Below are 15745 nucleotides of genomic sequence, written 5' to 3'. Positions count from 1 at the left end.
TTATATTTAAGCTTGCTTATAACCAAAATTTGATATAGAAAATAAGTTATTGTTTTCTTAAAATTTGATAGTCATGTACTTTAAATAGAGGCTATTTGAATCATCAGTTGTTTAGGACTAAGCTGGAACATTTATTTCTAACTTTTTATGAAAAGGTGAATTTCGGTAATTTCTGTTTTAAATAAAATCTGGATATATCTGCTCCTGTCAGCCTCAATCATAAGACAGTAGAAATAAAAAGTGGGACGAAAGACATTACTCAAGAAACATGAAGAATTTACTATGGAATGTTTTTGCGACTCTACTCAGTTTACCACGTTATGAAATGAAATTATATCGTATAATAAAACAACCCAAGATAATACTAAAAAATGAGTTGAGTTGTAACTTACCTCCGCCGTTGTCTTGGTGTCTTTTTTGATCTTGTCTCCTTTGGTTTTGAGCAAGTGCTCCTTTTCTGCTTCTAACTTCTTGACAGCTTCTTTTAGTAATCCCATCTCGGAATGCATTTTCATTGACATGTCGCGAGACATGTTTAGTTCACTTTCCAGTTTCTTCATCTTTGTTTTATCAACGTCTATCTTACCTGTAGCGTGCAAATCTTTCACCTTTTCCTCCAACGTATGCCTCTCCAACTCCAGTTGTTCACATCTCTTCTCTGCCTTCCGCAGCTTGAACTGTAATACTCGACAGTTCTTGGAAGTGGCTTCGAGTTCCTTCTTCAGATCCCTGAACTCGCAAGCCTGGTCCTCTCTGAAGTTATCGTGTAACTCCTCCAGCTCTTCTTCAAGGTCCCTAACTTCTTTCTTGATTTCCTCATTCTCCTCCATCAGCTCTTCGCACAGGGTTTCAGCTTGTTGAAGTTTCCGTTGTAGTACTTCAACAGTCTCTTTTGTTTTTTCTGGTGGTTCCCTCTTGTTAACCTCCTTCTGCAGTTCTTTCACTTGGATCTTCAACACCTTGTTCTCATCTTTCACTTCTTCGTTGACGGTTTGCATTTCGTTGATCTTTGTACGAAGTTTCAGGAGTTCCGATGCCGTCTTTTCCAAAGCTTCCTTGTCCGTATCTGACAACAACCTGCGTCTTAGGATGTCGCTCTTTTCTTTCTCGAGACGTGCACATTTTCCTTCTAGAGATTCTACTTGCTTCTTTAACGAGTTCACTGTAGACTGGAGTTCATCGATGGTTTCCTGATTGGTCAGGGTGGTTTCCGTAGCTTCAGTAGTCGCCAAGCTTTCGTCATCTCCGTCCTTTCCTTTAACGGCAGTCTTCACCCGCAAGATGAATTCCACATCTGGTGAGGTAGTTTCTACATCGCTGTCCTCCAGAGACGAAAGCCCTCTGTCCACTTCTTTAGCCGCGATGATCTGAATCCGTTTGGACCTTTTAGAAGAACTTGGCTCCTTTTCCTTCTCCTCGCCACGTTCGGACGCCCCGTCAGGTTCTGACCTCTTGGAATCTCTACCGAACAGTCTCCCAATTCGACTTCTTTCGGGTGGTTTGCTCTCCTCCTTCCCCACCTTTTCTTTCTTTTCTTTTTCCTGAGCATTCCGAACAGTAGCCGTTTCCTCTTTCGAAGCCTTGTCTTCTTGACTAGAAGCGTCTGTGCTTGGCCGCTGCGGTCGAACCCGTCGCCCAGGAACGGTTGTTCCTGGTGTGGAAGTTGTCGATAGTGGCTCTGCTGTTGTGTTTGGCGCGTTTTTAGTACTTGCAGTGTTTTCGACACTATTTGGCACCAAACTGTCACTTTTTGACTGCGATTTTTCCACTTTTGTTTCGTCTTCGCTGCACGCCGATTCCCGCCTCCTACGAGGTAACGACACCGTGACGTTGGCGGCGACATTCGAGCCAGCCTGCTTTCCCTCCGTGGCTCCAACTTTGCTGCTTTTAAAAGCGTCTTTGTCATTCTTCTTGTGTTCGCTGTAATCCCTAAAACAACGCCTGCAACGAGTCGGTCTTACTGCATGGGGAATGAATCCTGTACAAAAGTTACTCATGGCGCGCGCAGAAAACGGGGGTTGTCTAGTCGGCGGATGTCGAGGGACTACCGCACGGTACACATACAACGGACATGGCCTAAAAACTGATCGTACGAACTTTCCGGGAAGCAAACGAACACGCACATTTTACCAAACACACAAAACACTGCAGGAATCTTTGGCAGACGAAGTACACACAAACACCGAAGGGTAGCGGGGGTTATTGGAGCCACGGCTGACCATCTTCGCCCATGGTCCGGGCAGACACTGAGACGTGACAGTGTTTTCGACCAGTGCTGAGTTACTATGAGTTACTAAGGGTACAGTGCGCATCTGTGCTGCCAGAAATACCCTCTCGTGACGCTAGTCTATCCCGTACACAAATGCCTTTAGATTCACTCGCTTACGAAGGATATTTTTGGATAAGCAACGCAGGAAGTTCACGTGCTCCCAATTGCAAAAAAAGAAAGAAAGAAAAAACTATTTCTGAGAGCATCCACTTTTCCGCTTTATAAAACAGTTTGATGTGAGAATTCTTGCAGTGGTGACTGGATCTGTTTGTGTCCCACCTCCAACCCGCTTGTTCTTTGTTTTTGGTTTCGGTCTTCGCGGAAACCTGTGCATTTACATTTTGAGGTACTTATGCAGAAATATGTATGGATTTATATTTGAAAAATATTCCAGAATTATATACATATGGTTATAGCTTAAAATTATATATGTATGAATTTTAAGGTTCGATTTATTTAATTAGGAAATCAATATGGTATCATGTGTGGATTGATATTTTTTGAAATTGCGAATAGAAAGGTAAGTAACATTTTCTTATACAGTAACGGATTGTGTCAGATCACAGATAATTAACATTCTAGACAAGAATGGACTTCAATTTTGAAATTTTGAGATCTGTATGAAGTCTGAGACATGTGTTAATCGAGGATAAATTTTGCTGACAACATTAATCCTTTTTTTCTGTTATATACTGAGAGAAATTAAACGTTTTAAAAATTCTTGGAAAGTTGGAATGTATTACTCAACTTTGTAAATTCCTTCGTATCTTCCACTGATAGAACTAATAAACTCAATGGAAAATATCGTGGAAAAATTCTGTGGAAAATAAAATAGAAAATAAAATTTAACATCTACCAGCAGATCTTAGTATTGCTTGTGTAACCTTTAATGGGAATTTTAATTTGCCACTTATCGACTGGAACTTGTGGACTGGTGAGCCGTTCAGCGGGCGAAGAATTTTGAATCAGTTGGACGACTATTGTTTATTCCAACATGTTAAAAAGAAAATAAAAGGGATGAAATATCCTCGACTTTATATTCATTTTTGTTCTGGTTCTTCTTGGGACTTTCAGAGCATCAAATTCGATATTTTCAACCCATCTAATGAATGGGCAAGCTTGCTATTGGACTTCCTTCCTTGTGAAGGGATCTAGGTCTTTTCTCTTCCCACTGAGTACGCATGCCTCAGACGTTCTACTTTTAACTGGTGCTGTCATCTACTTGTCATGTGATATTTGGAATTAACCATTACCTCCCGGAGGTGAGGTGTCCCAGTACATGTTTGATGATAATAAATTCTCGGTCCATATACGTTTTCTGATTGAGATTATTAAAATATTAAAAAATTATAATAACAGCCTAACTAAAGAAATAGAAATGTAAATAGCGTACTATGGTTCAGAAAATCTACTAGAGTTGATATCTATAAAATTAAAAAATCGTTTATTATGAACATCGTTTGCAAAGCTGCCTAATTACAGCATCTAAGCTTTTTGAGTTGTTCTGGAGTTCTTGTATTATGGTTTTAGAAGCATCAGCGACTAAGGCCATATTGTTCTTGTATATTTTCCTTAAATTTCGTGTGTTTTGTGGTTGATTTTCTGTTTGCTGGCCATAAAACAAGTTTCCGGGAGAAAAAACCATGCTGCCTGAGACCGACTAAATCAGCCACGTTATGAAAAAGACCCATAAAAATTCCTACAGTCATCGACGGGGCTCGAACTCAGGTCTTTTCCACCCCGTGTGGGTAGGACCAGCTGCACCCAAGAGGGCCACTGACAAGTGATAACGAAACCTCCCAAGATTAGAAACTACTAACAGTATTAGTAGTCCACAGAATAATGTCGTGTATAAATGAAAAATAACCAATCGTATCACTTTACTTAACATCGTAAAATACGTCTGAATGTTTAGGTAAATTTGAATTTCTTTTTCTTTTTTTTTCCCCTTTATTGTGAAGATTTGCCTCACTTCAATTTGGGAGGTCACAACGCATACATGGTCTTAATCAGAAGAATGAAATATTATGTAGACGAGTAGTCCATTACCAATACACCAATATACGAATTTGAGCTGTTTGCAGTTCGAATTCACGTGACCACAAAATATGTTTAAGGATATGTTTAACAAAATATGTTAAATTCACAGCAAATGGTGAGTTATAAAACCACCATTCTACTTTATGTGGTCGCATCGGAATTTAGATTATTATCGTTTTTATTATTTTAAATGAAATTAAAATATTAATAAAATAATATTAAATGATATTTTGAATAGGTGGTTTATGCATTACCCATGCATAAACCACCTTTTCAATATTAAATGATAATATTAATAAAATTGCGAAATAAACGCCACCTCTTCAATTCTACCGTTTCTAAGGCATCCTTTTCTAATGCGTTTATTTTTAATGTTGTCTTTTGAACTTAGTGAGGCAAGAAACCACTACACGTAGACAAAAACTTTTTCGATCAACGTAGTTTACTCTCTGCTGTTATTTTTAGCAATTCGTGTTGCATCCATGGTCTCATTGTACTTTACTTTGTGGCAACGATGTTTTGTTAGCCTTGTATACAGCAGTATTACTCCTAACTACTGCCAATCTCCACGTGCCATAAAAAAAAAGTTGGCGCTTTTATAGCTTTGTGGTGCCATCTATGTTTAAATACAAGTATTACACTTAGTGATTTGATTTATTATTGCTACTGATGAAGTAACATTTAAACATTTGTAAATAATTAAAATATTATGATGGATCATGGTTATAAAATTCGTTGAGCGCAAATTTCTTTCTCGAGACAACAAAATAATATAAAAATAAAATTCCGCCTATGAACTCAGCATAAAATATCGTCTCTGACTTGCAACAAAAAATCACGTTATTATGAATTCCAAAAGCACAGAAGGTTCATGCAATAGTGGCGCCATCTATGGGTTTTAAGTAACTTTTTAGAGAATTAATAATCATTTATAAGAGCGTTTTGTTTCTTTTGATGTAAATTGTTTGGTGCGTTTTTGATGTCAAATTCATGGATTTTTGCTTCTTTTTTTTATGGCGATTCTGCTAACTGTAGAATTTTACATTGTACAGGATAATTTCATATCATGTGTTATCGATCATATATGAACAGCAAGTGGCTGCATATTCTCGGAAAATATTTAAAAATGCAGAAGAGTGTTTGATAGGGCCGATCCTAGACTTCAGGAACCCGGGTTTTAAATATTTAAAACTCCCTGTTCTTTTATATATTTGTTAAGGAAATTTTAGACTTTTAGAGAATTAATAATCAGTTATAATAGTTACAGCTATATTGTACAAAAAAAAATTGCCAATAATTCTCAAATTATTCATGGAATCCCAAACGAAAACACAGCTTCCAGCCTGCCAAACATCAACAATGCATTCAGGTACCATGGCCTCATGTTGCTTTCTACAAATGTGGACACTCCTATAGAGTCGGAAACGGGATTCATCAGACCAGGTGACATATATCCTTATGTCGGTAGACCAGTGTTGCTGCTGATGTGCCCATGCAAGGCGCTGTTTCTTAACCATCCTTCCTCAATTTGAATTTATGTCCTTCATATGTGTAGTCTGAGACAGAAGAAATATTCCATCAGAATTGAGTTTACTCAATCCATTCAAAGCCTTAAACTCCACTTTAATAAAATCTTCTTGCAGGTGCCTAGTGTCCAGACGCTGCAGTTTGCAGAAATAAAGGCCTTTCTGGTAAGGGCGCCCTGCTGTTTCCCTCACTAATCTCGTTGTTCTTTTCTGCACCCCTTCCAACAGATCCACATCTTTCTTAAAATGAGGTTTCAAGACCTGTGTGCAATACTCAAGATGTGGCCTAACCATTTCTTCATACAACCGGATAATCACCTCCTTATCTCTACTGGAAAAATTCCTCTATGAATTTCATGTCAGACTCTACAAGTAACTCTGATGCTAAAATTATCCCAATAAGTAGTCCCTAATGGTGAGAAATGAGGTGTATTTGATTTAAAATTAAAAGCGGATATTGGATTGCTTTTGAGGAAAGTTTTATGGAATACTTTCCTCAGGGTAGATCTGTATGGAATGATTGTTGCCTAGAAGGATATTGTAAGATGTAGAATCTTACAAATTAATTAAAATAAAGATATTTGGTTTTTTTCTCAAAGTAAGATTAAAATAGAAGAACGTTAGATTTAGGGATGGGATAATTTAAGCGTGAGAATTAGGAATGGTAGCAAAGGGGTAAACTATCAATTCCCATAATACAAAAGAGTAAACAGGGACAGCAGGACTAGGTAAAGGGGTGCTATTTGAGAATAGGCGTGAAAAGGGTTGCTTGAGAATGAACAATAGGACGGGAGACGGGATTAGACAAAGCGCCTCCTTTGATCTACAACACCGTCAGACCAAAACAGGAAGGGAGTGCTCGTCCAGTGTTCGTTTCAAATTAAAACTGGCGTCAGGCTGACTGATATTTGAGTTTCTATTACTGTTAGAAAGAAAGGTGTGATTATAAAATGAGTATTTGTGGAGGTTGCCGGTGAGAAAAAAATAAGAGGTTTGGAAAAGGGGTTGGTTTGTGCGCTAGGGAGACAGCCTGGGTGAAAGGTGTTAGCGAATGAAATGGAAAGCAAATTTAAACTGTAGGGGAAGGATCGGTTGGAGTCCTTGGGGGAGGCATGCCAGGCTGAAGGGGAAGTGTAGAGTTCGGGGAACAAAAAGAGAGAGCGCGCGAAAAAAAGGGGAGAATTTATCGGAAGAAAAAAGTAAGAGTTGAGTGAAATATAGTGAGGAGATAGTCGACGGAAAAAGTCGAAGTGAGGTTATCGGAAATGTAGGGGAGTGAAAACAAAGGGATGAACGCGTAAGGGGTAGTTAAAGGGAGTTCGGTAAGGAGTGAGAATGAGAGAAGAAGATTCACATAGATGACCAAGTCCACCGAGGAAGGCGATAATACCCTGAAATAGTCTTGAAAGGCAAAGTAGCAGCCCCGGAACAGAAAGTAGCAGCCCTGGAACAGAAGGCACTTGGCACTTGAAGTAAGTGCCAAGTTATAAGAAGGAAGGATTGTATAAGAAAGTTGAATGTGGAAATTGAGTGTGACCCCAAAAGAAAATTGATGATACATTAGAGAAGTTATCATAATGGAAATTCATGAAAGTTTAATGTCCTTGTGCTAGATAAGTGATATACATGAATATAAATTTACATAACCAATTAGTTCATGCAGTGTGTCATATCTGTGGTGTTATCGTGTTATAATATGTGCAGAATTATTCTTAATTTTTTGTCCTGTATATATGTGTAATAAAGATTTGTATATAGCCTTAATGAAGTTGTGACTAGTCATTTTGAACACACAGCCCAATCCGAAGGAGGAATATACTTAATATAGAAATTCCCAAGAACCCGATTTCTTCTGTGAGATATACGAGTCAGATGCGAAAGGTGGGGTATGTTCAAATAAAATATAGGCATGTATACAGATTAAAAATCCCCCCCCCCCACACACAATAAGAAATGCGATTTCATTCGGATGCATATTCCAATGAAATCACAGTGGAGCTAATGCTTCGGTGCTACCTCTCAGACCATCATTTATGGTCTCATTGCATGCTACAATTAGAAGGAGGAAGTAAATAACTAACTCTGTTCTATGGTGGAACTTTGAGTTAACAAATTTTAGGAGACGGGTAAAAGAGGCCTGGTAGATCTTCCAGCGGTGAAGGCGGATTACCTGAGCTATTGAGATACAAGGGTAATAGGACTGTTATAAAGAGTTAAGAAACCGATACCAACACGTGATAAAAATGATTAAGCTTTGAAAATTTTCGTATGTTCCTGGAGAAAAAGAAGACCCCTGGAGTTTGAATTATAAATTGTCAACGGATAAGTTTTATGTTAATGTGACTTATTATACTATATCTAGTATATATATATACACTGCTAACTGGGAAGTCTTAGGATACCAATAGCCCATTTGTCACATGAGGGTAAAGTTGTGGCGAGGATGTTTTTAAGGAGATTAGAGGCATGTTATTTCGCATCCGGGTTGTCTTCCCTGGGCAATTTGGTTTTGTTAAAGGAAGTTCCGCAAAAGAGGCCGTTAAGGCTATTGTGGATAAAGTCAATAATATGAATATTTATATGATTTGATGATCTCCAAGATTTTTCGGAAGCCTTTGAGCATCAGTGGTACCGAAGAGTTCTTTGCCGATAATTTGCATGAAATCATCATGGATTATGTGATTACCACAAATGTATGATACAGATGAAGTATAAGCGAATGCTTGATTAAGCAACTAAGAAGGTGGCAAGGATCCATCCTGAGTCCTCGATTGTAGTCAATGTTGCTAAATGAACTATTAGAATAGCAGATGCCTATAGAAATACTGACTTATGCTGATGACATCGCTGTATTAGTGTATGCTGATTCTAGAACTGAATTTGAGCAGAATATTAATATGGTCTTCCATGTAGGAAGACCTTATTAATATTCTACTGGTGAGATGCAGTTCACAAAGGGTGGAGGTTTCTGTTCTAAAAACGATAATGACCCTCTTGAAGGCCTATAGATGACCTTCTGTCCGGATGACTGGTCAGGCATGAGCTGCAGGCCCGCTCTTAAGTATCTTGGAATCCTACTAACTGAGAAATTGACGTTTGTGTTGGAGGACTACAGGAGAGAGTTAAGTCCAAATTCTCTAAAATAAGGAGAGTGGTCCGTTATAGCTGGGGCAGGAAGAGGCGTGCTTTGCGATAATGCTGTACTTTGGTGTTTTTGTTCCTATATTGACTTTTCCCACAGAATAGTTTTACCGTGCGGAGAATATTCATGCTAAGAGGCAGCTTATTGCAACACAGAGATTTGTTATACTCTCCCTGCACCAGTATTGTAACATAAAATCATAGTCATAGTGGTTTCTCCCAACTGCAATGTTGGTACTCTTGAGAAGTAAACAGATCTCTATGAATGCCAGAATTGTGAGTATTGTGTGGTCTGTGTAGTGTTGTGTTGTTCTTATGGCTACCGAGCCGTGCAAGACCCTAGTGGGACCTAACTTTGATCGACTATCACTGCCAGGAGGTGAGCTAGCCATGCTCCGGCTTGTTCCTACAAGGGTTGCCAGAGCAGCAGAAGGATATAAACAAAACAGGTGTGTCCGAATAGTTTAAAGCAGTAGGTCGCAGGGAAGAAGGCCCATCTTACTGTAAAGCGAAAGGAGAAATCGGGGAAGGGACAAGCCCCAGGAGTAAAGTGATGGAAAACAGCTGTTTCCATGTGAGCAACATTTGAGGCCAATTTACAAGAATGTCCCACATTGTAGTACAGGGTCAGCAATGAATCCAACCTCAAAAGTGGTTTGCAAGAAGATATTCAGCCTCATCGCATAGTTCCAGTTGTATATCCTATTCCAGCTGTGGTTTGCGAGAAGGGTTGATCCACTCTGAGTGGAGGGGCCAGCAGGAATATCATCCCTCACTCCGGTGGAGTGCCAGCAAGAAGATCCACCCGAGGTGGGGTTTGCAGATGTGGTAATCGTTCACTACAATAGTAGTATCAGCAAGTGTTCCTACACGAGTAGGGGTTTGCATAGGTCAGGAAGTTAGAGTTCCGTTTGGAGGCCAAGTCAAGTCAGGGCAAGGTCACTTGTAAGGTTTAACTTTAGTCTATGTTACTTCTGTCTTTTGGGTGAGATTCTGTTGGTTGGCTCGTCTACTCTCAAAGACAGAATGCACAAGTTCTGCAAAGGCAGTATTTTTATGCCTGTAGGAGCAGATATTCATTGTGCTGTGAATTGTCCTTAATTTTCGTGAAGAGTGTAAGCCAGTAGTCTTCATATTTCTGGCAGTACATAATGTGCTCCCAACTCTCTTCAGTTCTATATAAAGGATCATGTTCAACTCCCAGTGTAGTTAACTTCAGTTTGAACGGCCCATGTCCTGTCAGGAGCAAAGTTATATACAAGCCTGGTGAATACCATGGTGGAGGCTTTAGATTTGCGAATGTAACTTAAGGGAGGAATTTTTTGGTGTTCTGCCCTTTGTCAGTATTGTTCCACATTGTCTGCCAAGTGTTGCGAAGTATTTCCATGATGCTCTTTTTTTCTTGTTTAGGTTCATTCACCAGATCAAGTAAAATGCCAGCTTTCTCAGTAGGGATGTTTTTCTTCAGCCGCCGGAAAAGTCCTCACCGAATAACTTCAAGGTGCAAAGGTATGTGTCCTGCAGTTACCTGGAGGGCTGGGGTGCTAACTGTGGGGCACGCCTTAGTGGTTGTAAGACGCACTGCTCTTTAGACTGAGGTCAGCTTATGACAGTTTCGATTAAGATTGTGCATCAAGCAGCAGTGCCATAACAGACAATGGGGACGAAGATACCGTGGTGAATTAATCTTTGAAAGGTTTGAAGGGTGTTATGCTGGCCGAACGCTGGTGATTCTTTGTCGTCTGAAGTAGTGTGCGTGGACTAATATCGCTATAATCTGCAGAGGAATGGGAGCTGGAATAGCAAATTCCTGTCAATGATATTGTTATATTAATAGCATCATCGGAATATTAGTTCATCATCAGAATATTAGCTCATTTTGTACCTTCTACTGGAACGACAAATAGTACAAAATGAGCTTATGGCTTTGGCAGGACTGGTGGGATTCCAGTACCGCAGTGAGGATAACGATGAATTTCTCCAGAGTTGACCTGTTGTCCGGGTAGAGTTGTTATCTTGATAGACTGTTCATATGCAGAAGGTGTACTATTAAAAGAATATGGGTTAAACGCGCGCCTCTGTGAGCTGGGCATTGAGCAATCTGCATTATGCCAATGTGTAGAAATGGAGACACCTCAACGTGTCATTTTAGATTTGTATGTTAGTTTACCTATCGATTTCCTGGTTGGAGGTTTAACTGAATTTATTTACCGTGTATTTAGTTAGTAGAGAGAATTGTTAATTTTTAAGTGTTTATTTAAAACTATAATGAAGAGGAGATTAATATTCAGTTCAGTTAATTGACATTAATTAAAGTGATGCTGCAAGACAGGGTGGCCCACTTCCCCAAGGCTGCAATTGTAACCCTTCCTTCGTCTCTCCTCCACTTAGGACTAAGATACCATCAAAACTAAGCAATTTAAAATGGGATATTGACAAAGAAATTACAAAAATAAACAAAAGTAAAACAGAAGAATACAGAATAGGATGCTTCTAGCAAGAAGCAAGGTCGCATTTATAATCTATCTATAATCAAACTGAATTCTATCATTACTCCTAAGACTTTTTCATTGTCTACTGCCTTGAGTTTTGTACTACCCAACTTGTAACTTCTTCAGGGATTACAGCTAGACAGTTGAGAGACAATTAACTTTATAAGGAATATCCTGAATCAACTTTTAATAGAAAGCGTCATACTCCGAAGATAGAAACTCGTGTTACAGGTATCTCAGAAGAACACACTCTGACTCAGATTTTCCAAAATTGGGAGGTAATGGCAATCTAAGCTGTCCTTAAACCGTGTTTCCTCAGAACATTACAGACATTTTGAGCTCTTGAGACTTTTAATGACTTTTTTTATGAATAGACCCTATAATATATATATATATATTGACAAACACTTTAGGGTGTCGCGTTGTCGGTAAACGACCCAATAAACCCAAAACCAAGAAATATACACAAAATGAATCTCTCTATATTCTACTAACATTAATGCTCTTCTGTTCGTCATACACATAATGAATTTACTGTATCACAACAACAATCAGTTCGTTGTTTTTGTTGTTGATATTGAATTTATCGGCATAAGGGCTACTGAGACCAAATGGTGTCTGTTCATAGTTTATTTACATGCAGCATATCGTTAAAGATGTTAAATTATATGCTTCTGTACAGGCCAATACGCTTTAAATACGTTAAAAATCCTTCTATATTTAAATCATGTGAGATGTTCAATGTGGAGAGTGACTAAAAAAGCGTTTGGCCGGTTGGTTGAATGTAAGGGACAATCAACCAAAAAACGACAGACCGTAAGGTGTCTGTGACAGGATGAGCACTGTGGTGCTTTTTCCCCCTAATAATAGGAAGAGATGAGTATGATGAATGTGTCCAGTTCTCACTCTTCCCAATACCATTTCCTCTCGTCTTCAGAAGCCAGACAGCCACAGCTTTGGACCTTGTTTTATCTGGTAAAGTTTATTGCTGGTGTTACTTTTCCAGATCTGTGACCAGTTTACGTAGCATGCTTTGCGAATAACAGTCTTATAATCAGAGTAAGGAACCAAAGGATCTTGTTAGAAAGCGGGTTGAACATGTTTAGCGGCAAGATCAGCATTTTCATTTCCCAGAATGCCAGAATGGTCAGGGATCCAGCAAAAACTAATTGACTGATTGGACACACTGCAGGAGAATATCTGGGAATGAATGTATTTCAAGGTTTGTTTGTTATGTTATTTGGATTTTAGGAGCATTAGCAACTAAGGCCATATTGCTCCGGGATATGCGGTGGTCATTCCCTGACCTTTTCGCATCCTCCGTATTTGGTGGTGACGGGCTCGAACCCCGGTCTAATCAAGAAGCATGTGCTACGCACTGCTGCTCCTTCCCACCTGGCTACGGAGGCGCCCATTATATTTCAAGGTAGAATGAGAAGGTTGTGAATTTCTTCCTTAAGGCGGACACAGCATTGAGGGAGTCGGTGTAAATGCAGACAAGATGGAAAGCAAAATAATCTTAATAACTTGATGTCATACACTTCAGTGGTGAAGACGCTGAAGGCTAATTGTAGTGAGGCTGTAACCGTAAGAGAAGGAAAAACTGCTGCAGCACCTACCATACTGGCAGTTTACGATCCGTCGGTATACATTTTACAGGCATGGAAGTTCCGAGTAGTGTGCAACTGCCTGATATTGCAGGGAGGTATGACATTTTTTCCCCGGTGAAGAAAATGTACATCGTGAGGGGCAGAAACGTACGTTCAAGTTGGAAAAGGTGCAGTTGTTTCCTGAAAGATATTACTTAAATTGATACGCGCACTCTGAACAAGCTCTTTAATCCTTAGTGAGGCAGGTCGATTTTCATTTGGCTTACTCTCATAGAAGAAATCCCACCGAGTATTTTAAAGATACACTGTGCTGCCACTTTATTAGGTACACCCCTGCTGTGCACACAAATGGTTTGTCCCACAACGTTGCAAGTCATATGATCACAGTTGTGGATATAAATGCAGCAGAACAACCTTTCTAGTATCAGTTAAGCGTGCAAACCGTAGCAAGAATGGGGAAAAGGAGTGATCTAACGGACTTCGAACGTAGCATGGTAGTAGGTGCAAGACGTGCTGGACAAAGCATCTCTGAAACGGCAGTTCTCCTGAACTTTACACGCACCACAGTTTCAAGGGTATATCGAGAATGGTGCAACGAACAGAAAACGTCCACTCAACGGCACTCCTGCGGAAGAAAATCGCTTGTTGGTGAGAGAGGTCACAGGAGGACGGCTAGAATTGTGCAAGCAAACAGACGGGCCACAGTGTGGCACATCGCGCCAGAATACAACCTTGGTGAGCAGAACAAAATATCGCAACGGACCACTAGTCTCACTTTGTCACGAATGAACTACAACAACCGACCGCCACATCGCGTACCTTTGTTATCAATGAAGAACAAGAGAGTACGCCTCCTGTGGGCACAGCAACACAAGCACTGGACTATCGAGGATTGGAAAACAGTTGCTTAGTCTGACGAGTCGAAGTTCCTGGTGCATCATGTTGATGGAAGGCTCAGAATTTGGCGAAAACAACGTGAATCCATGGACCCGTCAGGTCTGATGATTACTGTGAAAGGTCGTGGGGACAGTGTTATAGTGTGGGGAATGTTTTCTTGGCACACATTGGGTCCATTGATATCCATAGATTCATGGATGCCAGAATGCCACATCGTACCTAAACATTGTTGCTGACCAAATGCATCCGTTCATGTTGATAGTTTATCCTCAGTCAGATGGTTACTTCTATCATGATAATTCGCCTGTGCATAAAGCCCGAATCACTATGGAATGGTTCCAGGAACATGACAATGACTTTTCTTTGCTGCAGTGGCCCGCTCAGTCCGCGGATCTCAATCCTATTGAACATCTTTGGGATGAGCTGGAAAGGGCTGTTCGCTGCAGGCCTCCGCCGCACCTCCGTCGAATCACAAGGAACTGCGTGACACACTCATGTCTGCATGGTACCCCATTCCTGCACAACGTTTTCAGCATCTTGTTCAACCCATGCTTAGACAAATTCAGGCTGTTTTGAAGGCTAAAGGAGGCTCAACACGCTACTAGGTAGGTGTACCTAATAAAGTGGCAGCACAGTGTACTCCAACTGGGGTGCGATGAAAGATTCTGGATGTTAGCAGCGTAGTGGAGCACTAATGTTTTTCAACCAAGATGTAATGGGAGATCATGTGCTTCTGTATAAAGATTTTGGACTGGAGAAGTCCCGAAAGCTCTCAGCACAGTGCTTTGATGACTGTGTACTGTGCTAGATGACATTTAACTGTTGTAAAGTAGTGCTACTGGCAGGGTCATATACTGGACAACCATAATCTATGCGAGAACAGATTAAAGTTCTGTAAAGATGCAATAAAACATATCGAACAACGCCCCGTGACAAGGACAATAGTGACTGAAGTGTGTTCAAATGCTTTAGACAAGTATTTCTTAAATGAGTGATGCGAGCTTGAAAATTTAGCTTGCTGTCTAATATCAGTCCAAGAAATTTAAGGGTAGTAACAAGTGGGATTGGAATTTTGTTTATTTGCTATTCAGGATCAGGATGGAGAGCCGGACGCTTGCAAAAGCGAGTGGCAGTGCATTTCCTTTCTGATAGTCGATAACCTTTCCGTGAAGTCCAGGATTCTATTTGGATCTGGAGCTGCCATTCGATGGTGTGTTCATACTTTGAGATAGACAGGAAATGGTAAGATGGTATTGTTTGTTGATTCAATTTCTCTTTATGAATGGTTACGTTTTCTTTGATTTTCTTCGTGATATTTGATAATATTGCACTGTGTGAACATGGTGGAACATGTTGTGTACGTGGTGGAAATTAATTAGTCAAGTCATTAGTTCAATATTCACTTTATTTACTACTCTATCACTATAAGCCAGGGTGTAGTAAAGTGCAGGTATATTGGCTGCCACAGCAACATACCACACTGACATCTATTGTCTTTCACAGTGAAAAAAAAAAATAATAATAATAAAACAACACACGCACACAGCACAATTCAGATTCGTGTATCAAACGTCGACATCTATATACATTGCCTTATTGCTTTATAAAACACTACATGGATGTAAACAGGATGCAAAACTGACAATACTTTAGACACAGGGCATATTTAGGAACACAAAATACCGGTTGATTCATTTTGATTATTTCAAACTATTTCTACACTGTGAATACGGTGAAATATCTCACACATCGTTTAATATTTATATAATA

General features: G+C 39.8%; 1 protein-coding gene and 1 long non-coding RNA gene across 2 annotated transcripts in view; one reads left to right on the top strand and one right to left on the bottom strand.

Annotated features, from left to right (window-relative positions):
• LOC150077207 (uncharacterized) overlaps window positions 1-2337 on the bottom strand; it is a 62235-nt gene extending 59898 nt beyond the window's left edge. Inside the window, exon 1 of the mRNA XM_090386169.1 lies at window positions 393-2337. Coding sequence (XP_090242295.1) covers window positions 393-1997 — 1605 coding nt within the window. The 5' untranslated portion in view covers window positions 1998-2337. The remainder of the gene's footprint in view (window positions 1-392) is intronic.
• A 166-nt stretch (window positions 2338-2503) lies between these two features.
• Window positions 2504-15745, top strand: part of LOC150077205 (uncharacterized) — a 73899-nt gene continuing 60657 nt past the window's right edge. The window contains exon 1 of the long non-coding RNA XR_016547688.1: window positions 2504-2615. This is a non-coding gene — a long non-coding RNA (uncharacterized LOC150077205). The remainder of the gene's footprint in view (window positions 2616-15745) is intronic.

This window comes from Mastigoproctus giganteus, chromosome 12 (genome assembly GCF_048544385.1).
Source record: "Mastigoproctus giganteus isolate SK-2022 chromosome 12, ASM4854438v1, whole genome shotgun sequence".
Lineage (NCBI taxonomy): Eukaryota > Metazoa > Arthropoda > Arachnida > Uropygi > Thelyphonidae > Mastigoproctus > Mastigoproctus giganteus.
This window is presented reverse-complemented; position numbering and strand designations above follow the sequence as displayed.